At 44.9% G+C, this 25,654-nt stretch overlaps 1 protein-coding gene across 3 annotated transcripts; it reads right to left on the reverse strand.

The window, feature by feature from the left end:
• Nucleotides 1-966: 966 nt before the first annotated feature.
• QRICH1 (glutamine rich 1) lies at nucleotides 967-25,593 on the reverse strand. Of its 3 annotated transcripts, none has more exons than XM_063348034.1 (11): nucleotides 25,451-25,593; nucleotides 24,403-24,463; nucleotides 20,394-20,723; nucleotides 10,861-11,874; nucleotides 7,077-7,254; nucleotides 6,298-6,452; nucleotides 5,411-5,525; nucleotides 3,981-4,089; nucleotides 3,484-3,635; nucleotides 2,689-2,779; nucleotides 967-1,917 (listed from the first exon to the last, which is right to left on the reverse strand). In XM_063348034.1, exons 3-11 carry the CDS (start codon nucleotides 20,700-20,702, stop codon nucleotides 1,725-1,727), a joined length of 2,316 nt encoding a protein of 771 aa, XP_063204104.1. In that variant the 5' UTR covers nucleotides 20,703-20,723; nucleotides 24,403-24,463; nucleotides 25,451-25,593; the 3' UTR covers nucleotides 967-1,724. The 3 variants fall into 3 exon arrangements, with proteins under 3 accessions (XP_063204104.1, XP_063204106.1, XP_063204105.1); XM_063348036.1 differs by lacking the exon at nucleotides 25,451-25,593 and adding an exon at nucleotides 24,634-25,044; XM_063348035.1 differs by lacking the exon at nucleotides 24,403-24,463.
• Between the last annotated feature and the right edge of the window lie 61 nt (nucleotides 25,594-25,654).

Raw genomic sequence — 25,654 nt, forward strand, 5'->3', positions numbered from 1 at the left:
AGCATCAGAGGCTTGAAGTCTCTCTAAGCCCACACACCCCAACACTGATTAAGAGCGCAAAGGCAGGGAACATTACGGCTACTCTCATCCTCTGTGCAGATTTACACTGTGCACAACTGACAGAGAGGGCAGACCTTCCTTCTCAATACAGACAGGTGCTGGTCAACAGAAGCTTCAGAAAAATTGCTTGCCTGTACACAAGTTTAAGGGTTTTTTTACTGTAATATATATTTAAATATATATCTACATGTTTTGGAACAGGGAAGGGACATGAGATGGAGAAGCAGGGAAGACAGGTTCAAGAAGCAGAGTCATCTCTCCGCATCCAAGAAGCTGGTGGCACAAATAACAAGCCTGGCTAGAGCGATCTCCCATTTCAAGCACGGTTGGCTACCTGCTGGCTTCAGAAGAGCTGACTTGTTAGTGATATAAAATACAGCAACCATTTAAGATGCAGCAAGGCAAGGCTACAGGGCTGGGGTTTATGATCATGAACGATGCCAGAAGCTACACAGCTGTGTTAAAAACTGTGAAAAGGCTGTTAAATGGCAGGAGTAAGCCATGTGCTGCTCCTGCAAGGCCTTTTCCCTCCAACACCCCTCCATCATGCCGTTGGTGTGATGCATTTGTAAAGGTAGGGAGAGGGGGGGATTTGCCTAGGGGTGAAGCCTCGCAGGCTGGTCACAGAACATTAGGACAGACTGACAGGCCGACCTGGTCTCACAGATCCCATGTTCCTAGCCTGACACTGAGCTTCCATCAGCAAGCAGACATTCAGGTCCTTTGACAGAAGTTAATCCCCTTCTACCTTTCTAATCTGTAGGGGTGAAAGAAGCCCAGCGGAATGGAGCTGGAAAGCACAAACAGGGATGGAAACAACCAGTTTGCGTACTGATCTTTGTATAATGACCCCCCCCACCCTCACAGCTCACTCTTCCCCAAATAAAGACACATTGTTCAATGGCATGTTGAAAAGACGTGCTCGTCATTCTTAATAAACAACTAGAGTAAGAATACATAAGAGAAACAGGGTGGTATCTTTATATGATACACAAGTGTATGTTACAAGAATTCCATCAGGCACAGGAGCCTCAAGGTTTAAGGCCTCAATGTTAGGCCAAAAAAAGAAGAGTGTGGTAAAGTTTGTACTTTTAACATCTAAAAATGTCACTTAAAGGTCTGAATAGAAATCGTTGTTTGTTTTTGTTTTGTTTTTTTTGTTTTTTTTTTGTATAAATCACAATTGCAGTTCACTCTCTCCTCTTCCTTCCAAGATAACAGCAAATTAACGTCCAAGCACAAGAAAAGAAGATGCCTGCCTCTCCTCCACTGGCCGAGCAGGTCCATCCATCATTCTGTGCCCTCTAGGCTGCACGTGCTCCAAGGAGACAGAGGCCCCAGCCATCCAGGCCAATCCTGTAGTTCATGTTTTCTACATCATAAAAAAAACCAGAGTCAACCAGCAGCTTTCCACAGCTCCCAGCTCGCAGGGGATATGCAGCCTCCAATGGGTCCAACAGTTTGGTGTGTTGGGTAGGATACACAATGGGTAGGTTTTCCTTTAGATTCTTTTAAAGAGAAGAAGCCTAAAAGGGCTTCATAACTACACCAATAAAAAACCAAAAACTTAGGCATCTCCTTTAGTGTAAAAGTCTGTACAATTTATCTTTGCTTGTCCCTCCCCCGTCACCCCACCCCACCCCTTCTGAGCCAAGAAGGATGCCTTAGTGCATGGTGCTGGCATCAGCCACGGCAAGAGCTTCCTGAATCTCTCGTATCACCAGGATCCGGGTGAGCATCTGCTCCATCTGCTCTCTGCTGATCGGCTGGATGGAATACCAGATAGGGCTGTTGGGGGCCACCACTGGCTCCGGTGTCAAGTAAAACGTGTCATTCCGGCCTTTCACACTCTGGGGGCTGCGTGAGGAAGATCAGAAATAACCAGACTAACAGAATATCCTGGAAGGGAGAGACCGCCACTGTCCTTACCCCAGACTTCACAAATCCTGACAGTGAACATCTGGCTGATGAGACATGAAGGTACGGTGTTACATCTTGGGGCAATAGTGGTCCCAAAGTTTTTAGGCCATGCCAAGGTTAAAAAGCCATGGTAACGACTACAAGAAAAAAGTCTGTATTTCACACCAGTACGTATAACACACGCCTGGCTTTAGGGGTCTTTTGGAATGAAGGAAGGATGGGGTATTTTCACATCCAGGCTAACTGCAGACCCATCTATGCAGAGGAACATTTACATGAGTTATCAGAATCATCATGATTTAGAGGCGAGTCCTTTGAGGCTCCCTCCGATCTCCATACCAAGTCCTCATTTTTGTTCAGAAGCTGATTTGAATAGGACCCTAATTTCACCTCAAGTAGTGGATGCTTCCAGATGCTCACAAAGTCACAGGCAGAACTGCGAGTTCATGCCAACACAGCAAACCTCCAGAGCGAGTATGAGATTAAGAGCAGCCAGTTCACAAATCAGGATTTGTGTCTCTTAAACACCACGGAAGTTCAACTTCTGTGCCATCAGAGTAAACCGCACCCTCTCACATCAACACCCCTCCCCATTAAGTAGAAACTGTGCCAGCAATAAAACACAGCCCTGAAAACTAGGCCAGCCACAAGATGCAACTTAACAGTCGCAGAAGACAAGCAACTACGCAGACGAACAAAAGCTCTCACCATTTGAAGAGGTAGAAGTCATACAGCTTTATCGGACACCTCAGGGGGTTCTCTGGATTCTCAGTCTGCTCTGCATACATGTCATCTGTAACTACAAACCAGCCCCCCCCCAAGTCTGTCAGACACTGTATAAGTACAGTAAACCAAGCAGTGCCATACAGCCCCGGAGCTCTGAAGCACCTTGTCACCATGCAAAAGCTGGCAAGAGACATATGGCTGTTCCAGGGCAGAGGCACCTGGTTATAAAGGCCCAAAGCATTATATAGAGAGCCTGCTTTCTCCCAAGGCTACTGAAGATCACAACCCATCTATATCCTTCATTCCATTTCTCCTCTACCTGTGCCCAAAATGAGAAAAATCTCACTACTAAGACTGCAATGCCTCAGCTAAATCCCCAGTCTGTGCTTTTAAGAGGACAGATTGTACTTACATATGGATTCTATATGGGTTCACATGAGTCACGATAAGAGAAGCCCTCCCAAAGAAGTTTCTCCCTTTGTTCATAAGCACTCACACCCAAAAGCCCCTTTGCCCATAAAAAACCAAGAGTAACGATAAAATGATCATTAGCTCTTGATGAGTCCTATACACCTCAGGTATGTCTCCAGGATTATTATTAGAAGGTGCTATGCTCTCTCACACAGAACACACAGAAAACCCATGCTGCTAGGCTGAAGGTAATTAATTGTCAGAGCCTTGGGTTCTTGTGGCCCTACCTGCAGACATCTCCAGGTTCATCCACTTCCTTCAAGCCCAGTAAGTAAGTATTCCCCAAAGAAAACTTCCAGACACTACCTTTCTGTCCTGTCTGGTGTATGCCAAGAGGCTTCAGATAGCGGATACTCGTGCTTTTATCCTTGGGATTAGAAGGGTTCTTCTTGGTCTGCCTCAACACCTTGGAGAAGGCCAGCTTCATGTGCTGGTCTACGGTTTTCAACAGGAAGTATCTGAGCAGCGAGAAGAGAACACAGGACATTGAGGCAAGTAAAGGATACAGTCACAACAGCGAGGTAGTTATCTTTACTCATCATGAGCCAGCTGACACTCAAACCAAGTTAAAGGCTGTTCCAGCAGCAAAGCATGCAACAGCCGCAAGTTCAGTTTCCCCTCTGCTAGCTCATTTCCTTGTTGTACTGCATCTTCTTTGCCTGACGGGGCTGCAACAGGGCTCTGTGTGCAACCATTTGAATTCACGACTTCACGCTAATCCAGTGCGGCAGTTTCCTACCAACCCCGTCAAGGCATTTGAAGTTCTTTTATTTCCCAAGATTCGCAAAGACCTAAGTACTTACTTTGTATTAAAAAACATCAGTGTAGTGAGCAAGGTGGAAGGGGAGTGAGCTCCTAGCTGCTTACACTCCCACAGCATCTCTTCTGTTACATGACTGGAGAGGACATAACCTGCAATAATCAGAAGTCAGCATCATGCCAGGAGACAGTCACAGCAGGAGCACAGGCAGCACTTTATACTCTGTAAGTACTGGAGAACATATAAATCTTCAGGGAAGGAGGAGGAGGAGATCCTCACTGATGTCAGGGTTCACTACTGTGCAGGAAGCTTTGTAAATAGCAGGTACAGTTAAGAAACACTCGAATACATACGTCAACAACCTCTAGTTGCGGAAAGTATGCTTCTGCAATACGCCTATACATCCCAGCCCAGAGAGAAATAAATATGCACTTAAACAGCTTTTAATTAATGGCTCGACTCCAATGCAGATGCTCCTAATCCAATAATATGTGAGAGCAGGCAGGCCAGTGTAACGAATCAGCTCTTGGCCCTGTGCGCAGCTTTAGTCAGCACACAGTGCCAAGTGATGTATTTGGACACATGAGTAATCCTTTGATTCTCAGATTTTTTCCTTTGTGTAGAAGAGAAATACTATACTCCAAATACACAGATAAACAGAAAAACAGACAGCAGTATGAACTCCGGGGCTTGTGGAATGACAAAGCACAGATCAAACAGCCAGAGTGAAAACAAAAGGATTCCAAAACTCAGGGTGCTACTTAGCCATCTAGCCTGTAACATCAGCTACTTTTCTGAACACAAGGAATAGCTTCTTTACTGACGTCTAACCAGATCAAAGGTAATGAAGTAATGAGAAACCAGGTTTCCACGCTCTGAAAATGCAATTCTTAATCTAGTTCTCATACACAACTCTGTCAAAATCTGTCTCTTCTGGAAGTGCTTCCCCGACTCCTGTTCCCATCATCCTCTAAACACAGGGCTGAGAAGAGCTGCATTTGATTGCAGCATTTGAGGCTCTAATCACGCATTGTTTCTTTCTTTTGCACCTAGTTGGTCCTGCAGACCATATCCATCTGGCTATATGGCAACATGACAGTGTCATATTATCTCCCAAAGTAACAATACCTATTAAAGGCAAGGTGTATTAGTACTTCAGATGAGGAAGCTTGATTCACATCAAGGATCAGCTGGCTTCCAAGTAAGCCAATCTTGTGACACTACAAAGTCCCAACAACCTGCCTTCTGATGGGTGATAGACTAATAAACCTCAACGACAGTCAGGGCTACAGCCTGACACATGCAGTAGCCCCAGCATTCCCTGCAGACGCAACATTTCTCTCCCTGACCAGAATGAGCTCTCCTAATGACATTAAGTACTTTGAAAGGGTTTCTATTCAGACTACACTTATGTTGTTGTTCAAACATTCCAAACTATGGGAAGTTTTAGAGTTCTTAAATAGAAGTTCTTACCAAGAGGGGAAACACGGGGCTGTACGTCCTTGAGAACTTCATGCAGCCATTCGGTGAACCGAATATAATAGAGATCTGAGAAGATGTCATCTACTCGGCCATTTTCAAAGAGATACTGTAAGAGAGTCACAACACAGTCCAGTACAGCGGTAACAAGTATATTCCTCAGACCAGACCTTATCCTAAGAGACTACGTACCTGGTTAGTCAAGCATTTTACAGCATAGCACTGAGGACTAATACATTCTAGCAAGAAGAGTGAGGACCCTTGCACCAAGGCCAGTACAGAGTATGTAATCTCAGTTCCTATCATGGGAATGCTTAAGACCATCTTAGAAAGGAAAGCTGGTTGGATTTCACCTTTTATTTCAGGTGCGTTCACTGTAAGTTATTTCACATGACCATCCTTTGGACGCTATTTCACGTTAAGGAGAGAGATGCTCAATTCTCCTATCAGAGTTTAGCTCTGTTCCTCAGCTCTTCCAGAAAGCATACTAATATTACCAGCTCAGACTTCCCACACGACACAAAGCTAAGTTCTTGCCTGTTAAAGCTTCAACTAGATCAAGTTTTGACACTGACAACTTCCTCAAACATCATTCAATCCTCCTCCCCCCACCAAAAAAACTAAAAGGATTTATTATGATACTGAACTCACTTATTAACAGTTCTTCACAAACTTAACTCAGTAGGTGAAAGCATTGCTGTGCACTAATGACATTTCGTCTGGTTTATTATTTTTTTAAAGCAAAGAGACTTTTTTCTTATGAAATTGTTGGGCGGCTTCATAAAAGAAGCCACAGTCTGCACTTTTGTAACAGAGAATCCTCCCTACACATGCTGTCAACATGCACAGCTCTGCTGCACATATCGCTGTCCTCCCCCTACCTTCTGAATGCACAGGAAGATATAGTAGAGCACATCTGGATCATAGGGTTCCCCATCACCATTTCGAGCTTCTCGTGTCATTAAGCATAGACCGTAATTCAGCTCAGCCACAGCTGAAGAGATGAGATCTTCCTGGAACCTCAGCAGCTGACGCCCTGGAAAAACAAAACAAAGCCATATTATTTAAGCCATAAAGCCATACTATATCCCAATCTTTCAGGAACGATTTCCCACATCTCTAGCTTTACCTTTCTATCTAGCAGGCCTAGTACTACCTCATTCTCCCAGTACAATAAATAAAGCTGAAATAAATCAAGATCTTAGGCTGTCAGATCTACTAAAAGATAAACCGGCAAGAATCCGACAGGAAGACTCTCTGCCCTGCCAACTGCATAACTATTGCCTTCTTTTACCATGTCCACAATGAAAAGCTGGCCTGCAGCAAAAGAAAACATCAACTCTGTGACTGCTCTACCAGCTTGGCTGGCATCCACAGCCATTTTGTTTGTCCATGCACCACAGCCATATAGTGCCCTTTCCTACTGCCACCGGCCTTGGTGGCTCAAGTTGGCTCAGCACAGAGCTAATACCTCCCTTGGAACATGTCCTGTGTCAGTGGGAATATGCAACAATTAGTACTGCAGAGTAAATCAAAGTTTAAATTTAAAAACAATCTCTCATTAAAGAAAGGTGTTTTCCAGAGCGGTAAACAGCTAACACTTTAGTCACTTCTAATCCTACTTGAAAGGAAAGAAAGGCCACGTTGTCATGAGACATACTTCCAATAGGTGCTAGCCTATTTTGGGCTTCTTTTTCCAGCTCAGCATTCTTGGTCTGTGCCCAGCTTTTCCACACTTCAAGTCCTTCTTCTGGCTTCAGAGAGTTTGGAAGTAGAAGTTCAGGTGAAGTCTGTGGTTGTGGCTGTGGTTCAACTTCAGCAACCTGAACAGTTTGAGCCTACGAAAGAAAACATTTCATTTTATATATACACTTCGATGTGCAACAGCTCGACAGAAAACAAGTAATGCCGCAACACCTCTAGCCCCAGGATATCAGTCTTTTCCAACACTCCTCTCTAACAAGATATTAACCCAAGGAACACAACTTTTGCTGTCTAACCTGAATTGCTGCTCACGAAAGAGTATGTCTCTCCAAGAACACTTTTAGTTTGAACGGGTATATCAGTAACACCTTTAGCAAATCCACACGACTTGCCGTATGATGCATTTAGAAGTCCTACAGACCATCACAGGAGACCTACAGCCAAAAGCCATTCTTGCTGCAATACCGTTAAGATGCTAGCCAGCACATTCAAAGGCAAGGATCTTCATAGGGCTAAACTCCTCTCAACAACAGACTTCTGGTCTCCCCACGAACACTGAAATAGATCACTATTGATCCTGAAGCCCTCTTTGCTCCAATGCATTTTTCTTGGCTTCAGCTAACTTGTCACTCTGAAACACCGCCAGGGTCCATCATCTCACAAGAAGAGGAAGGGGCCCAAGGCCCCCTGCAGACACAGCCTTGACACACAGCAGCTAGAGAGACCACCAGCCCCTAGCAGGGAAGAACTGCAAGGTGCCATCAGCTTTACTAACTGCTGCTGCTCCAAACATCGACTGTCCTGAGCAAGGTTCTGGGCACGATCGCGTATTGTACGCTAGCAGCATCCCTCCCCACCCTTGCCCATCGAGGGCAGGCTCTCTTCGTTATTCAGTACGCCCTAGGCAGACAGAATGCTCTGTTCTTATCGTCAACAACTGGTAAGATTAATTCATTTGCAAGAGTATTAACCGACTAGGACACAAGCATCAAAACATTAATTCAGCTGCAATACAATGCTCTCAAACTACCAAATACTGCTAACGAAGACTAGCTACTATTCTGTGAAGAGCTACTGTATGACCTACTATAGACCTAAAGGGTCTCCAGACCCTTTGGAAATTCACTTCGCAGCAGGACGTTAAGTCACCAAGAATTAATACCTCAAACTGAAACTTATTTTACCAGCAACTGATGGCACCTATACAGAAAGAGCAGTGAGCCCTCCAGCTGCACTCACTCTGCATTCTTCACTACAGCCTCTCAATCCCATGCCACATAAAGTTTCATGGCTACCTCAATTAAGGAGATTAACTTGAAGCTTTACAGCCCTTAATCAAATTCTCACTGGCACCCTGAATGTTACAGAAGATAGCAACTGTTACATCCAAACAGTTTTGCTTCCTCCTTCTCAAGAGTCAGCCCAAAAAGCAAGGCTTTGTTATAATGAAGGAACTTTTCCTTTGATACTGCCAAGTGCCAACCATCAGTGGAAGTTGCTCCGACAGTGCTAGAGACCGTAATAAAAATGGCATAGAGACTTTAGTAATACCCGTACCTTACTTAGTATAACAAAAAATACAGCTGAAGAGGCAAAGCCTGCAAGAGCCTCAGACTGGATCTTTCTGACTGCCTCTGGTTGGTTTTGGGTTTTTTTTGGGTTTGTTTTTTTTTTTTTGCATCATCTCTTAATAACTCTTTGCTTATCAGCCCCTGCATTTTCCACAGCTACAGAGGGAGACCACGACTGAAAGGGGCCAGTTTTTATCAAGTCAGATGGCGACAAAGTTTAAGTTGTCAAGCAAGCCTCTGCCTCGAAGAGGACAGGAGTCCAAGGGTGAGCTGACACCTTGTCTCTGTAGGAGCTGGGATTGAGCCTCTGCTCTCCTCCGGAGCACTGCCCTGTTACTCTCCAGAAAGCAGAGAGCTTTCCAGAGCCAGACACCTCCATCAGCCCAACCTAAGGTGCAATCTTCCGCCCTGACCTCGCAGACACCTTGTCCGGTGTGAAGGCAGGCACACAGGCTGGAGTTAAATTCACTGAACTGGCAGTTGCTTCTTAACTGACTTACATTTTTCACAAACAGGGCAAAATAGCTGCAACTTGTCCGGGTCCCACAGCAGCACGATGCCAGAGGACAAGCAGGCAAAATCCTTCTCAGTCTCACAGTTGTGAGAGGGACAACCCCCAAGAGTTTGATGTTCACCTACAGTAGCTTTATTGCCCTCTTAAAGAAAGAATGCAACCCGTCCTTGAGGTAAAACAGCCCTCCTGGACCGGCCTCTGTATTTAGGGGCTTATGCAATACCCAGTACTCCAGAGAATTTGCATCAGAAAACTCTCTGATACCCAAGAATTGCAGACCACTGTGCTGTTAGTAGAAGATTTACAATTAACCATTAAAGAAATTATGAGGCTAATACCTTGGAAAGGATCCCAAGAATGTGGCTCATGCTCTTAAAAGACCCTTGAATAAATCTAAAAATCCTGTTTAGCAGAAAGGCAAAAAGTTTTCTCAACTTAGTTTGTTCAAGCAGCTGAAAGCGATGATGTGATCTCTTAAGTACCATTACAGGGAGAATATGAGCTACAGAATGCTCTTTGAACATGAAGAAACAAAAAAAGCAAAACACAACCAAACAAAACCTCATGCATTACAAAGACCCATAAGCTGTAGCTTAAAGCACAGCTTTATAAAAGAGGGCATCCATCACCTGCAAGTTATTTAGAGATGCAGGGAACCCTTTTCAGTGAAGACCTCGGTGGGCTATAGCCCACACTCAAACTCAGAAACAATCAGACATGACTACATGAAAGTAATCCTCCTTGTCTCAGTGCTTACTGATGAAGTAGAGGGCACATATGCCTTTATAAAGCCAACAGTGTTATTTATAAACTGGAAAGAATTTATAACAACATTTATGCTAGCAGACTTGGATATTTTTGCCCTCATTCCATTGAGCAAAAACAGGCTCTGACAGATCAATCACTTTTCATTTTCTGGTAATAAAAGATAAATTACATCCATTTGCACATATAAGATAGGCCGTTAGTAGCCCTAGTTAATTAAGTTTTAAAACCCAATTCAAAATAATCTATGGCTTAAAGTTAGCCAAAGCCTTTAAAAAAAAAAAAACCAAAACCACAGCAACAAATTTGGCTGCCACATTTGCCAAGCACTATGAAGAGGTGCTTACTTGCCACTGCTCGTTACTGTGCTCTTGCACCAGGCATTTACCAGAAGCAGGACCTGGCGTTAGAGAGGTAACCTGATCCATGAAGTTTGCTCACAGCTAGACAGATTTTGACACTTTCCCTGGGCTCTGGATCTGCTGCATAACACAAAGTAACTGATAACCAGGTTACTACTATATTTGTGCACCTTACTTTGCTGCAATCATCCCTGCCTGTCCACTGCAAGCCCTGGAACAGCTCAGGAGAAGACTGCAGACCTTGGAATACCTGCCATGAAGAAGCTAGCAATGAGCACGTATCTATTAATTTATATTACGAAGATGAAGACTGCACTTTCTTTTGGGAAGTTTTGAATCTTTTAATTACGTACCAACATCAACACATTGCAGCGCTACACCTATCAGGAGTCAAATGCCCTACCTCACACCCAGGCTACTGGGACAGACACATCTCTGCTTCCTAGATACCAGCTGTCTGCTGAAATCCTCCTCCTCCTCAACATCTGCAAGTTGTTAATCACAGACTGAGACGCAGTTTTAACTTACTGAGCAAGTGACTTGTAGCTGCTGCTGCTGCTGCCCCTGCTCCTGGGGTGTGGGCTGCTGCTGTTGCTGCTGCGGGTCCCATATGTGCACCGTCTGTGCTGTATTCTGGTACGTCCCTGCCACAGCCTGCACTGCCACTGGAATGTGGATGTTGCCATTCATAAACTGCGCCGGAAAGAGCGAATTAGCAAGAGTCTGCACCACTTCCTCGTGAGAGTTCTTCACTACCGAAGTACTTCCCACCATCTTATCCTTGTCATCTTCCAGCTTCACGGTAGCCAGTGTCGTTGGCGAGCCACTGACATGGACGGCATTGTAGGCCTCCTGAGGGATGGCGATGTGGGTTATGTTCTGCTGCTGAAGGTCACCACGTGGCTGAGCAGAGTAAACGGGGATGGTCCAAGTCTCTCCAGTGGGGCTAGTAATGGTCCCAGTGGCACTGTACAGGTGGGCACTGTCCACTGTTAACAAGTCTGGCCTTAAAGAGACATAACTTTGCTGCTGGCCCTGAGGAATGGCCAGCACTGTGGCAACTGGCTGCCCTGAAATAGCATACGATACAGTAATAGGCATATCCACTTTACGTTTCTTCACCGGCTGAAGGACACTAGCAGTGCTGATCCGCCGCTCTCCCTCTCGTGGAGAGCCTTGTTGAGAAGGTGGAGGTGACAGTGCCCCAACTGTTTGGATCTGTATCTGCTGGCCACCAGTAATGGCCTGTCCTGCCACAAGCTGGGCCTGGATCTGCTGGTGTTGTATGTGTTCCTCCTGTATCTCCGCAGCTTGGATCTGCTGGGCAGTCTGCACATGCTGCACTTGGATCTGAGCTGCCTGCAGCTGAGATGGGCTGGGGCTCTGAAGAGATTGACTCTGTATTGTCTGGGATGCCTGCTGCTGCGCCTGGCCTTGGATCTGCACTTGGACCTGTATTGGTTGCTCCAAAGCCTGATGAACAGTGAGCTGCGGAGAGAGCTGTTGGGCAGAGACCTGCTGCGGTGATTGCTGGACCTGGACCTGCAACGACACCAATTCAGCAGTTAATGATCAGCAAGTGTCAGCGATTCAACAGGGGGACCACCAACAGAGATGATCCATCACTGGAGGTGTACGCTCCAGGTCTTTTTGCTCAGTTTTATGATTCCATATACTAATCCATTAGTAAAGATCTCAGGAGAATGAAACCAAGTTACCCTAGAAGTGCCTGGTTGACAAGACCAATACCGTAGATGATGTATTTGCTTAGCATCGCACATGACTACACTTCTCAGCACAGACAGAACATCACGTGAGCTGCATCTCCATCCTCAAAGCTCTGTGGGCTCAAGCCAACAGACTGCATCCTTGGAAGCCAAAAGAGTCTTCAGAGCTATCTGCATAGGCCTTGCAATAGCAAGACTTTAAGGTCACACACAGTACAATTCTGATAACATCTTGCTACAAAATGCAGGAGCTTTCCTCATTCTTACTGTGCTCTAAAGATCGTTTTACTGCTTTCAACCCCAGTCCCCCAAATGGCTGCAGGATCACCTGCCAGTGACAGGCAGTAAGAAATATGGGTAAGTTGAAACCAGCACTTGGCTCTTTCCACATAAAGAACAGAAATATTATTTTGAAACCAACCACTAACAGTAACACTACACAAGCAGGTGTCAACACAGAAAGTTGCCAGTTCAACCTGAATCTTTGTCATGTGCTGAGGGGCAACACTGCAGCATTTGTTTTTTAAACTTCAGAAGTATTTCTTTGGCAGTGATAACTAAAACCTTTTAATTCTTTTTTCTTTATTTACTTATTCCATTTATTGTCCAAATTTTTCAGTTGTATTTTCTAGCTCATGCACTTACACAATACTGAATAACACGGACAAAATATGTTAAGACTTGGATTCAAACACAGTTCCTTTTATTTTAAGGAAAAAAATAAGAAATAAATCACACCCTCTCACATCAACGCTCATTTGACCAAGGCCTGTCACACTATCTAGCAGCAGTCCAGGAGCAGACTTAAAGCTAGGAATCAGAGGTAGCCCCCAACACAAAGTTCAGGTCTCAGCAACTTCATGTTCCAGACCTCGAACCCAACCCAGCTGGCATCTTCGCTCCCAGGGCACCAAGTGAGGTCTGCACTCCTCATCCAGACACTTCACCACTTTGTCCCGCACATTTACGCAGCCACTTTGTTGCATTTGCCTTGTCCTAGAAGTGATATCCCAGGTTCCCATGATCATCTGCTCCTCCAGGTGTCCTTAACACTATACCTTAAGGGAGGGAATTAATTCCTCAACCTTTCCTTTCAAATCCAATGGAGAGATATAGAGCTTTGTTAGTGGCACCTACGAGGTCCATATGAAGTTTGGAGCCAACGCAGATTTATTCAGCTGCAAAACTACGATTTCCTACTCATTATGTTCTCTCACCCTTTTCTACCGCACTTTCTTGAGTCAGTCAAGCTAATGTAGCATTTGCACAGAGATGCCACGCTCGACAGACAGACAATACCAAAAAGAACTACCAGGTAGGTCTGCATTGCGCAGATGCACGAAATCTCACTTCCCAACATCACCTTTAAGAAGTCTTTAAAAACGTTAAGGATTCATTTGCAGTCAGTTAAGAGTTGCTAAGGAAAAAAGTGGGGTAGCAAAATGCACCGCTTGCAGACCAGTTTTATAAACCACCTCCTGTTAAGAACTAATTCTATTTCCAGGAAGAATAGGGAATTTTACAGATTCCTGCTAGGAGCTATATGCAGTGTACTGTAATCCAGATGACGTGGACCTTCTATAATAATTTCCTGCACGGTAACAAGAAACATATGACCTTGTGTCACCATGACAGTTTAAAAAGCTGCATCAATGAGTGATTTGATCAGGCAGTTAATTGAAAAAAAATTAAGTCACCTATTGGACACTTCTTTAGTTCTGTTTGATACTCTTATCATACTGTCCTACAGCATGAGTATGGCCTTGGCCCAAGCACAGATCCCAGTTAAGAATTCAGTTTAAGAAAGCCAGTTTCAATTACACCTCTAATGCAAATATTCTCCCAAATACCCAACTTTAAAAACCACTAATTTAGCCCTTAGTATTGATTTAAGTCCTTGTTCAAAAGACTATTTGTAAGGCAAAGGTCCAAGACTGGGCAAACTAAAATACATTATTGCACTATTATATTTTCAGTTTCACACAAGAAACATTTGCTTTACCTGCTGGGACTCAAAATCATGTCACAGAAAGAAGTAAACGTGTCATTTATCCTGTACTTCTGCACTGTGTTTTCAGAATCTGCACATGTTGACCAAGAACACCCTAAAAGTATCCCCACCTTCTATCCATACAAAATTTTACATTACAGTTTGTGTTACTGCTGTAACATACACAAGACTATATTTTTTCTTTTTTTTTCTAGCAGGTAATGGAATAGGTTTAAGCAAGAGGTACTGTCAGCAAAAAAGGCATGGTCTAAGAACAGACCTGACAAGACAGCATTTTCTTCCTCCTGCTTTTATAGACTATTTCAGTTGGAAGGGACCTACAATGATCATCTAGTTCAACAGTCTGACCACTTCAGAGCTGACCATAAGCTAAAGCGTATTATTAAGCACATTCTCCAAATGCCTCTTAAACACTGACCGGCTTGGGGCATCAACCACCTCTCTAGGAAGCTTGGGTATTTGTTGTTAAATAAATGCTTCCTAATGTCCAGTCTAAACCTCCCCGCACAGCTTCGAACCATTAACCATTTTAGAGCCTACTGTGTCTCAAAGTCACGGGCAACTTCCATCACTTTCAGCAGATGAACAATCATGACCTGAGGCCCTACAATACTCCCCCCGGACTAAATCCTACCCCCTATACAACTAGCATGTCTTGCTACTGCTTTAGAGTTCACACAGTGTTGTTGTTAACACCCCAAAAAGAAAAAAAAAAATGAGTCCAGACCCGAACAAGATGAAGTAGTCAGACTGCAGAACCACTAAAAGTTCTCCATGCTGCAAACTGCAGACATCACGCTTCTGACTGGAGACTGCTCCTATTTAAAAGAATACTGGAGCTCTAGCTACCACACATTATGCATCCCTCGTGAATTACACATCCATTTTTAACAACCGTATTTTGCAGTAGATCCCTCCCTATTTTCAAGTAGGTTGTACCCAGGAGTGCTACAAGCATTCATTCCAGATTTACCGACTCCAACCCAGTCTGAGACCAGAGCTTCCTACATTGACCTCATTGTCTAACTTGCTATCTGAGAAAAAAAAAAAAGGACAAAGAATTACACTAAACATCATCAGAGGCTGTCTTTTTAAAGGACTCTGCACAAAGAGGAATGCTTTAAATTCACAGGCCAAGACCAACAGGGAAGACTTAAAGTCTTCACCTTATGCTGAAGATTAAAGCGAGAACATGTTATGCTGGGAATTCCTGGGTTATACTGGTGCAAGAGAGGAACATGCCAACTTACCAGTACTGAAAAACCGTTTATTGCCAGAAGTTTGGATCTAACAGCATGAAAAGAATCACTTCCCGGCAGGCTACCATCACACAAAGAAATGCCTTTTTACCATAAAATAGCAAGAAGTTGGACCAAGTACTAGCTGACTGGAGAATCAAAAGCATTGCAAGTCAGCCCTGTATCATAACAGGAGGGCAGAATTCAATTTTTAAGATTCCCCTAAAAGAAATCTTCTGTCACAATAAGCTCAAAAATATATTCTGAGCACACAAAAAGAGAAAATAAGTAACTCCACAAGCATGAGAACGGCTGAAGCCTCGTTTCCAGAAGTTTTTTTTCCTCATGGCTGACAAACTCCAACAAACTTTCATGTAGCACTCGTAACGCGGCTGCCCTGTGCAGATTCTCTGTCCAATGAGAAATCAGACTGCAGAACTGCAGTTCTGAAACAATTAAGTGGAAAGAATTCCCAAGCAAATAAAATCTCATCTGTCGACTGACTGGATTTTCTACTATTTCCTAAAACATAACTCCAAATGTGCACACATACCAACTCTTGCCTGCATGGATTTTCTGATACCTAGCTTGCCCTAGAGCACCTGAGAGGCTCTCAAATGCCTCTTTTCACAAACACATCTTGGTTTCAGACACTGTGTTTACACTAGCAAGTAGTAGGATACACCAAGAGCAGACCTTCAAAGCAGGACTGAAGACCTACTAACACATCCACGCCAAAAGCTTCAGAAGACCATTTCAAACTTAGGCCTAGTCTTGCCCACTAGCCAAGCTAGACAAACACCTAAAACCAACAAGATTGCATCTTACAGCTTAGTTTCATCTGAAGGGAATCTCAAATGACAAAATGACAGTGGCAAACCTGCTGTGGAAAGTATGCTCCAAATCCCCCCTAGAAGTAATGTACGTGCACCTCAAACTTCCACACCTGAGCAAGCCAAAAGAAGTCAAGCACTTGGTCAAAAAGTTAGTGAGCGCAGGAGAAGAGCAATCTCCTAATTATTTTTTACCCCAATTTAAGGGAATAAGGCTTAAAATACACTCCTCGCAATAATCATCCTAAGCTAAAGCTACTCCAGCATTAAAAACTAACACTGTAATAAAGAGTTCCTTCTAATGTTACGCCAGAAAGCATACACACAAGTACAAAACAGACCTGAAGTATACAGAGCAGGTGAAAAGACTGATCGCTGAAGTAGCAGGAAATGTTGGAACTTGTTATTCAACTACTTTACAGGAAGTCCTTTGCTATCTATCTAAGTAAACAAGGTCTACGGGGAGTGTACAAGTCAGCTTTTCAGAACAACTGCCAGACAGATTCTCACTGCAGGTTTTTCCTCTGCTCATTCATCAACATCAGAGACAGAATTCCATGGGCCAAATTAGGCCTTGTGTGTGTTTGAACAGTTACAGTACCAAGATTACATTGTCAAGCTGTACTCTGGGGCAGGATTTAGGCCTAAGACGGTTAAAACATGTGGACCAGGGAAAACAAAACAGCTTACGTCTCAAAGAGGAACTTCCATACACAAGAAGCTGCTACCTTGAAAACACCACTCTTGACTATAGCCATTCTTTGAAGTGGTGCACTCAGCCCTAGCAAATCACAATTAATACTAGCTGCTACGCTAAGATCTTATTTGGATGCTTCTTAAAGGTAAATGAATAGGAGCCCTACCTTCAGGCTAAACTTCAGAACCAAGACTGAGGCAGGGGGAAGCTGCATCCATCAGAAGTGAAGGAAAGATGCATTTTATGCAGAGCCAGAGATAAGATTTTCTTCTGAGCTACTTAAAGGCATCTTTCCCCACCTTGTGTCATTAATAATGCCCAGCTTCCTATAACAGTCTGAAGTCACAGAATAGACTGGAAGAAGACTGAAAATGCTGAACAGTAAACATACACAGAACTGAGCAATTAGAAAGGCACAAGCCTTAACTGAAAGGCATTTACACAGGCATTTAACCATTCCCTATATAGCTCTGGGATATTGCTCACCTATAGCACCCTCCCCTCAAGCCCTGTCCAAAAAGCTCTTGCCACCTAGCCATCAGACTCTGTCTTAATAAAAAGTTGAAACTGAGGATCTTCCCCACATGCACTTTATGTATCCTAAGCAAAGATACTTTCTGTCCTCTGATATTATTTCAGTTAAATCATCTTGCGGAAGAGGAAAAGGCTCAAGAGGTGCGGTGACCTCTGCAGAAATAGCATATTCAGTAAGCAAGCCAGCGCTAACACCTCTTCTCGCTGGCATTATCAATTCAATGGCCTTAATGCACCAGACCAGCTAGCAACAGTTTCACCAAACACAGGGCCAATAAAACTTGACTGGAGAAAACACAGCCCCTTCCAGATGCTCCCTGATGCAGCACAGGGTACGACAACTGGATATACTAAACTCTTCCTTAAGATCGTTCATGTCATCGCTGTGATACTGAGCATGGAAGGAGCTCCAAGACACTTGTACTGTAGCACTGACTAGTACATAACTCAACAGTCGCATCCACTCAGCCTTTAAAATAAACATTTGGCAATAGGTTGTTAAATCTTTTAGGCAAGAAACTCCTAAGGTGGCAACTTCTTGAAACAGGAAATTTATTTTGCTAGGATAAATAAAAGCAGCAAGCAGTCACGCACTGTCTTTGGTTGTTCACAGCAAGTAAAAACCTAGGATGAAACCTGAGCACCGTCTGTCTATCTTTATGATCATAAGGTTGTCATCAGCACTTGCAACCATGAGGTCATCTGACTGGTCATATTATTAGTCACCTTCAACACCATTGTCATACTGCCAGACATAAGTGTAGCCATTCAAAGGGTCTTCCACTGATTTGCAATTGGATTAGCAAGAACTAAACAGATTATCAAGTCAAGTACTGGGATGACATAAGTTTGATCAAAAGCTAAGAGGCTTCAGTGGATGACCAAAATTTCTCATAATAGAACACAAGCAGTATTTTAGCAAAGCAAGCCAGGTGGATCGGGTGCACTGCTCTAGCAGAACACTGTCAACCCCAGAGTCACAACAAAATCCAGCTTTGTTCAGGCACCACGCTCTGCTACGGCTGCCACAGTGACAGTCTTGAGACAGGTGAACGCTAAATCATGGGTTTAACATAAATCGTGCGTTGATAAGAAATCTTGAAAGGCAGAAAAACTCTTGCAAAGGGATAAAGACATTCCTCTCCACCCTATTCCTTGCAAAAAAACCTTCAAGATAATTCAAATACACATGAATCCAGTTGCACTGCTAATGCACAAGAGCTGCAGCTGTATCTACTACCACATGTGACACCTAGGTGTTCCAGGGGTTTGTAACATCCTAAAGTGAGCAGCAGGGTAGGCAGCACAAACAGTAATTATGATCTGTACTGAAAGATGTGAAACCAGATATTTCAAAGTAGAGTCACATCAAAAACAAGGGGGAAGAGAGCAGACAACATTCTTTAGGAAAGCTGCTGAAATCTTGACTTTCATCAGATATTTTTCACATTCAGGGTGCAGACCATTCAGTTTAAAAACAGGAACAGGTCTCTGGCAGCAACTCTATGGTTATTTTCAAGAAGGTCAGGAGATTATTTTTCTCTGGAGCATATGATATATGACCTCCCTCTCTATCTCTGTTACTAGAAGACTTGCAAGGGTCAAGCCTGGACTTTGACTAGTTCTGAAAGGAGGCAGCAGCAGGAAAAAATAGAAAGGGGAGTGGGGGGGAAGAAGAGATTCCTTCTGACTTCTAGAATTGGTTTGGGGGGCCTTCCATATCTCCAAGGCTGAGGCACCCAAAAAAGCTGACCCCCCTAGTTCTTCTACTGAAAAATCAAGCATCTCTGAAAAAAATGAATTAGCTGGCAGAACCAAAAGCACCCTTAATCAGTTTTAATAGACTCACGCGGAGATCCAAGTCATGTCTCTGAGACTAGAGGCTTTTATTCTTCCAAAGCCTTTCTGACACAAGTTACTGTAGGGCAACAGGTTACAGAAGTACCAGTTAAGCATTCATTTACTCAATAGAGAGAGTAACTGGAGACGCGTTTCCCAGTGAAAGAGGCAAGTTTGTTTTTGCTGTAGGATAAAAGCATGCAAGTGAGCTGTTAGCATAAGTCTACTGCACTGCAGCAAGTTCATGCTACCTTATCTCCAGTCACTTGTGTCTCCATACCCTCATTTGTTGCAAAATAAGGGAGCTCACAACTTTACATTCATGCTACAGAAGGCAGAAAGATTCGTATCCGAAGTGTATCAGAATTACAGCTATAGACAGAGTTCAGCTGTTTGGAGACATATCATAAGAAAAACTTAGCAAATGCCCTGCCATCTATAAACTCTTCAAATCACAAAATGTGTTTGAGGACCAAAGCAGTTATCCTAAGTTATATGTTTGGGGGTTTTTCCCCCTCTGGTGCTGGATTTGCTCATTTAATACTTAATAAAAGTTACTGTAATACCTATTAAAAAAAAAAAAAGAGAAGACTCCTTCCACTGTGCAAAGGGATAATGTACCTTGACATAAATGTATCTTTTAGAGTTCCTTTCCTGAAAGGTACCTTCCCCTGGTTTATATCATAAATTGACTCCCGTGCATTTCCCCTGACTTCAAAGCCAGTTCAAGAACTACAACTTTTGGAATGCTCAAGCAAAATCATTTGAAGAGAATTGATTTCATTAAAAAAAACCCAAACCCTGAAGGCTACCCTGAACAAACAGATAAAGCAAGACCAGTAGAGGGGGGTGGTATTTATAGCAGCTTCACACAAGAGTGCAAGGCGTCCGGGAGCTGTGCACATGCCAGAACTGTCAACCATTTCTCCAATAGGTTACAGCACTACATTGCTATGTATGCTACTCCTCCTACAGCAGGGCTCAATGAAGGCACAGTCAAGAGAGAAATTTACTACCAAATTCCTTAAATGAAAGGGAAATAGTGCTGTTCTATATAAAGTTAATTGGCCCTGCTTCTTAAGTGCTTGCCTGTGGTTTCAGGTTAGACAGTAGCTGGCTCTGAACACCACTCCGTGGGTTAGCAATTCATATATACATTTAGAGATGATTTAAGACGCTTACCTGGACTTGCTGGGGTTGCTGAACCTGTATCTGCTGCTCTGGCTGAGTTTGCTGCTGGACACTGGTTGTCACAGGACAAGCAAGTTCAAGCAAAGACCCAGCCACCTCTGTGCTGTCTGTGTAAATGCAGTTGCCACCCTGCTGATACACCATGGTGGTGGTGGCTGTCTGCTGAAACTCCTGCAGAGCTTCCGGCCCCTTGGAAGCAAGGGAGTCCAGAAACTCCTTCATCCTGTGCTGGGGGATCGATCGTGCCTTCACACGGATGTATTCTTCAAAGGAAATGGTGTTCTCCAGAGAATTATTCATATTGCAAGGTCCTTAGGGTTCCTTAAGGAAAGAGAAAGTTAAAGTCTTAACTACAGCTCTCCTTTGGTGCCAGGATATTCCCAATTCCAGTAACTAATTTCTCAGATCGAGTACCATATGAAAACTAGCAAACATGCACAGCCAGATGCCGGAGACAGATGCTTTGGTTTTACGAGGCATCTTGTGCTACTACACATTTCTGAGATTAACCCTTAGCAGCTCAGGGAAGTCTGAACAATAACCAGGTGTAACTGTGGTACTATTCAAAGAGCTCACTGCCATGTAAAGTCTTGTAGTCTTGTAGCATTGTACTTCACCCAGACCAGGCGAGTCCCGTAACAGATGAAATCAAGTCACACATTTCATTTGTTTGCAGCATGCAGTATTAGTGAGAGAAGCTTAGAAATCAATATCTGTGGCCCTGCTTTGCAGCCACAGAGGTGGGAGAACCGAGCAATATGTTTTATCAGGCCATGCAGTTCTATTCTAGGCAGCTAATGGGAAGCACAACGGAAGAGGATCAGATGCAGCATTCAGCCCACCGCTATTAGGACTAGGACAGCCTTATTGATTTGAGCATAGCAAGCAAAAGGAGAGTGCTGGAATCAAGAGATTCCCCAAACAGGGCACTATACACATGGAGAAGCAGAGCTCTGGAAATTACAAAGGCAACAGCAGCATCAGTTACTGATATCCTTTTAATATAGGAAGAGGTTAACATGAAACATTCCATGTATGAAGATGAGAGAAAAAGAAATCAGATGATCAGGGAGGAAGTGAGAGCAAGGAAAAAAAAAAAAACAAAACAACAAAAAAGATTACTCCACCTGAGAACATTAGACAGCTCTAGGGTATACTCTGACAGCATTCTTCTCTTATTGACTTATCTTGTTTAAACCCACAAATTGTTCTGCAGCGAGTATACTGGTTGTTTCTAAGGCACTAATTAGTCTTCATAAAGTATAAATAGATTTGAGCTACAACGCTACTAGATACTGAGATGGTCGTGAAAAAGATGTGAAACAGCACAAGATTAGGACTAGAAGTGACAATTCAGTACCACTACATCAAGTTGCAGAAAGGCAGAATAAGGGACCAACATCAGTATATGTACATTATGACTGCAGTTCTGAAGAGAGCAGGTACAAAAAGTAGAACCACGCTTATCATTTTACTGTGATTTAATGAAGTGGAACCAAGACAAAAGTAAGTGGTTGAACATAAGACTGCAACAGCCTGTGCGAAAACAGGAGCTAGTTCTAGTCCCCCAGCAGCACCCAAGCATATTCCACAAGTCCAACTCCAATTCCCACCAAAATCAGTGGGAGCTAGAGCAAATTCTAACAACTCTTTACTGTTACATGACAGCAGTCTAAACACACAGAAGTTTTTGTTTACACGGAGGAGGTTCATGGCTAGGGCATTGGACCAGGCTCACAAGAGAAAGAATGAATATCAAAGGTAAGGGGAATACACATGAGGCAACCTGTGCTGTATCTACAGTTTCTGGAGTTATTAAGCAACATTTGCTGCTGTATGAGATTACTATAGAAAATATTCCTAAACCACGCATCAATGCTTAGTGAAAAGCAGCAGCTAATGGTGTTCACTTAGTAAACACAACTACTCTGTAAAAATCAGCATACAGAAGGTCCCATAGAACTCAGAGCTGGGGAGAAACATAATTCTCCTGCCTTTCAGAGATTCTGATCTGACACATTTTAAAGCTAGCTTTGCATGATAGAACCATAAGACTATTCACTTAGCTGCTGCGTGAGGTTTCCTGCAGAAGCCACACAAGCACAAACTAAGTACCCCTGCAAGCTCAACCCTCGCCTTTCCCCACCAAAGGGGTGGCAGTACTGATACTCTACACCTCCACAGGATGCATTGTCAACCCTTTCCCAGGTGACCGTACATCCAAGCTGGAACCAGTGGAGGACAACCTTGTTAGCGCATCCTCATTGACCCAGGAGCTACACCAGGCACACTCAAATGCATCTTCCATCTAATCATAAGATGCTCCATTACATACCTGGAAGCTGGAAAACAGATTCTGAGCCATTAACTTGTCCTGATTTTCTACTTGGATCTCGCAAATATTTGACTTCAGTACTACAGCGAGGCTTTCAGAAGAGCACAGTCATTTTGCATGTCCGCTTTGAGGTGTGCTAGTGGACACAGCTTTGAGAGGGAAGACTCTTCTGAGGAATAAGCCTCAAGGATGCTATGCTTGACATCATGCCAGACATGAACACAACGCGTGCTCTTTGAGATTATTTGCTCTTTGACAGCTAGCTGCTGCTGAATAGGATGGACTCACCTCTCAGCAAAGGTTCTGCCTTCTTCCTTGCTCCTGCATTGGTTCTTATTACGTTGGAACAGCTCAGGGAATAGTTATTCACCTTCTGTTAATCTTGTTAAGTGAGGCAGTGGGGAGGTCAGCAGGGGCACTGTTTTCAACAGCAGCTATCCATTAGCCCTCGCTTTTACTTTTGGAACGTCAACTGTTCTGTCAACAGCTGCTCACAGGTACATCGTGCTCCTGTGCAGCAGAGACCAGAAGCCACCAGGAGCCCAGATGCATAAGCAGTAGGCACAAAGATCAAAAAAGAGGTCCACCACCAAATCATCACCTACCTCTTCCAACCACCAGCAAACGGAATAAACATGGCATTAATTTCTTAGATACAAGTCCTTGGCCCTACTAGGCTGCTTCATCTTAATTGGTTCTTTTTAGCATCAAAATCAAGAGCCTACTACACCAGCCTTCCCCTGCTAGCAAATATTCCTCTGTCACAAGCTGTCTGAAGGAATCTTTTTCTCTCTCTTCTAGCATGCAAAAGTCTTCCTTTACATTTGCTTGAAGTTACTACACTGAGAGCCACTGACTTCTAAACCAGTGAAATCCTCATCTGAGCCACTGCAGCACTTGATGGCCCAACCACAGACCAGAACCTCTGCAACATGTGGTATTTGTTCCTGCTCCGGAACAGCAGCAGGGTCTTCCTTTGGCTTTCCCTACAGCTCTGCAACTCTGACAATCAGAAAGGAGCTAAAGACACCTCAGGTGACAGTGCGGCCTGAACCAAGTTTCTCCCAGAGTTGAACCTGTCAGTTTGAAGGCTGCTTTAGGGTAATTTAACAAAAGCATTGAACTCATAAAAAACGCACTTTAAAAAACCCTCTACAGCAGTAGAGGTACCAGGTCTAGATGAAGAGTCAAGAAAGTAATGCTGTACTCCCAGAAATGTTATTTAGTAAAACTAAACCCACCTGCATTTGTGACAGAAAACCTCTTTAAGGCTCAAGTGTATGTTCAACGGGCTTTTGTAGGGCAACATACACAGTTTGCCGCTGCAGTTGCCACTGCTACCGTTAGTTATTAAGACATACTAATTTACACATTCCATTTATCCCATAGACACTCATTAGAAACAGCAAACACCCATCCTCACTAGATCTCGGCAGCATGTTTTTAATACTGTGTTTTAAAATAAAAAAGAGCATCCGGGCAATAAGCTTTTTGCAATAAAGGGAGGTAATTCCTCCCTGTTCATCAAGACTGCATTTTTTCCCAGAAAATAGGTTGAAGAAACTCTTTGAAGATCATGAGCACATACGGTTAGTTCATAAAACTTAGACTGAGGTTACTGAAAACACACACACAACTTGCAGCATGTGGACAATCTGGACTCACCAGTCACCATGTTGCATGTATTTCTGCTGCTCTTGTCCTGAGCTCTTAGACTTGTAACGTTCTGGAGAAGACAGAACAAAGAAGCCCTTTCCATCCCCAGTTCCTCTTTCTTTATTAAAGCCATTTTATTTTTAAGATGTATTCCATTAAGAAAAAAAAAAAACAACACAAAAACAAAAGCAAAATCGGGAAAGAAAGATGCGATCATCCACGCAGCTTAGCGGTTCTTACTGAAGGATTGTGAGATGCCCAATTCCTAACCATTGTATCCCTGCGTTACTGGGAAGGAGTGTGCGAGCACATCTGTCACAGGGTGCAGAGCACCGTGCGGTGACAGGCGCAGCCGGTGACACCGGAGTTACTGGAAGACAGAACTTAGAACAAGGCAGCAGCAGTGACCGTATCCAGAGGTCCCCCCCCCCGCTCCCTCCCCTCCCGCAGGTGCTCCCGACAGAGCCGCCGCTGCCCGGAGGCCCGGGAACGGCTCAGACTGCCCCACCACCCCACCGGGACGAAGCGAAGCTCCATATTTAGCCCCTGAGATCATCGCCCGCCCGCTCCGGCGGTGAACGCGGGGCTTCCTCCCGCCGGCCGCTGCCCGGGCCGCTCCCCGCCGCCTTTGTTCCCCGGCACGGCGCCCGGGCCGGCGGGAGGCGCTGACGCCCCCCCGCCGCGGCAGGAGCCATGTTGGGGGCTCCGCCGGGGACGGCGGCCGCCGAGGGCCGCGACCAGGCCGCGCCTTCCGGCGCGCGCTGCCGCCACCCGTGGCGGGGGGGGGGGGGGCGGGGACGCGCCCGGTGCGGGGAAGCGGGGATATGGGGGGGGTGGGGGGCGCGCACCGGCAGGCCTCGCGCGCCCCCGCGGGCGGGGCCGCCCCCTCCCCCTCCCCCACCGCCGGGCCCGCGCCGCCCCCGGAACCACCGCCGCCGCCGCCTCCCCCCTGCGCCCGACGGCAGGCCCCGCCCGGCCCCGCCGCCGCCTCCCGCGCACACCCCGTCCCTCCTCCCCGGCCCGGCGGCCCCGCGGCGCGCCCCGGCCCCCGCCTCACCCCGGTCCTGCTGCCGCCGTCGCCTCGCGCCGCCGCCGCCGCCTCGGCCCCCGAGTCTTTTCCCCTCACAGCTCCCTGGGCGCCATCTTACATTCAACCCCCCGCAGCCAATCAGCGCGCGGGCCCGGCCTCGCGAGAGCTCGGCCCCCAAGTCCCGCGAGAGCTCGGCGCCCGGCCCCGCCCCGCGCCTTAAAGGGGCCGCGC

This window comes from Chroicocephalus ridibundus, chromosome 10 (genome assembly GCF_963924245.1).
Source record: "Chroicocephalus ridibundus chromosome 10, bChrRid1.1, whole genome shotgun sequence".
Classification (NCBI taxonomy): domain Eukaryota; kingdom Metazoa; phylum Chordata; class Aves; order Charadriiformes; family Laridae; genus Chroicocephalus; species Chroicocephalus ridibundus.

Coding starts and splice junctions, on each gene's coding strand:
- QRICH1 (XM_063348035.1), bottom strand. CDS start 20,702: ATGAATAATTCTCTGGAGAACACCATTTCCTTTGAAGAATACATCCGT. Junction 11,875..20,393: donor AGCAACCCCAGCAAGTCCAG/GTAAGCGTCTTA, acceptor GTGTCGTTGCAG/GTCCAGGTCCAGCAATCACC. Junction 3,636..3,980: donor CTGATGTTTTTTAATACAAA/GTAAGTACTTAG, acceptor CTCGCTGCTCAG/ATACTTCCTGTTGAAAACCG.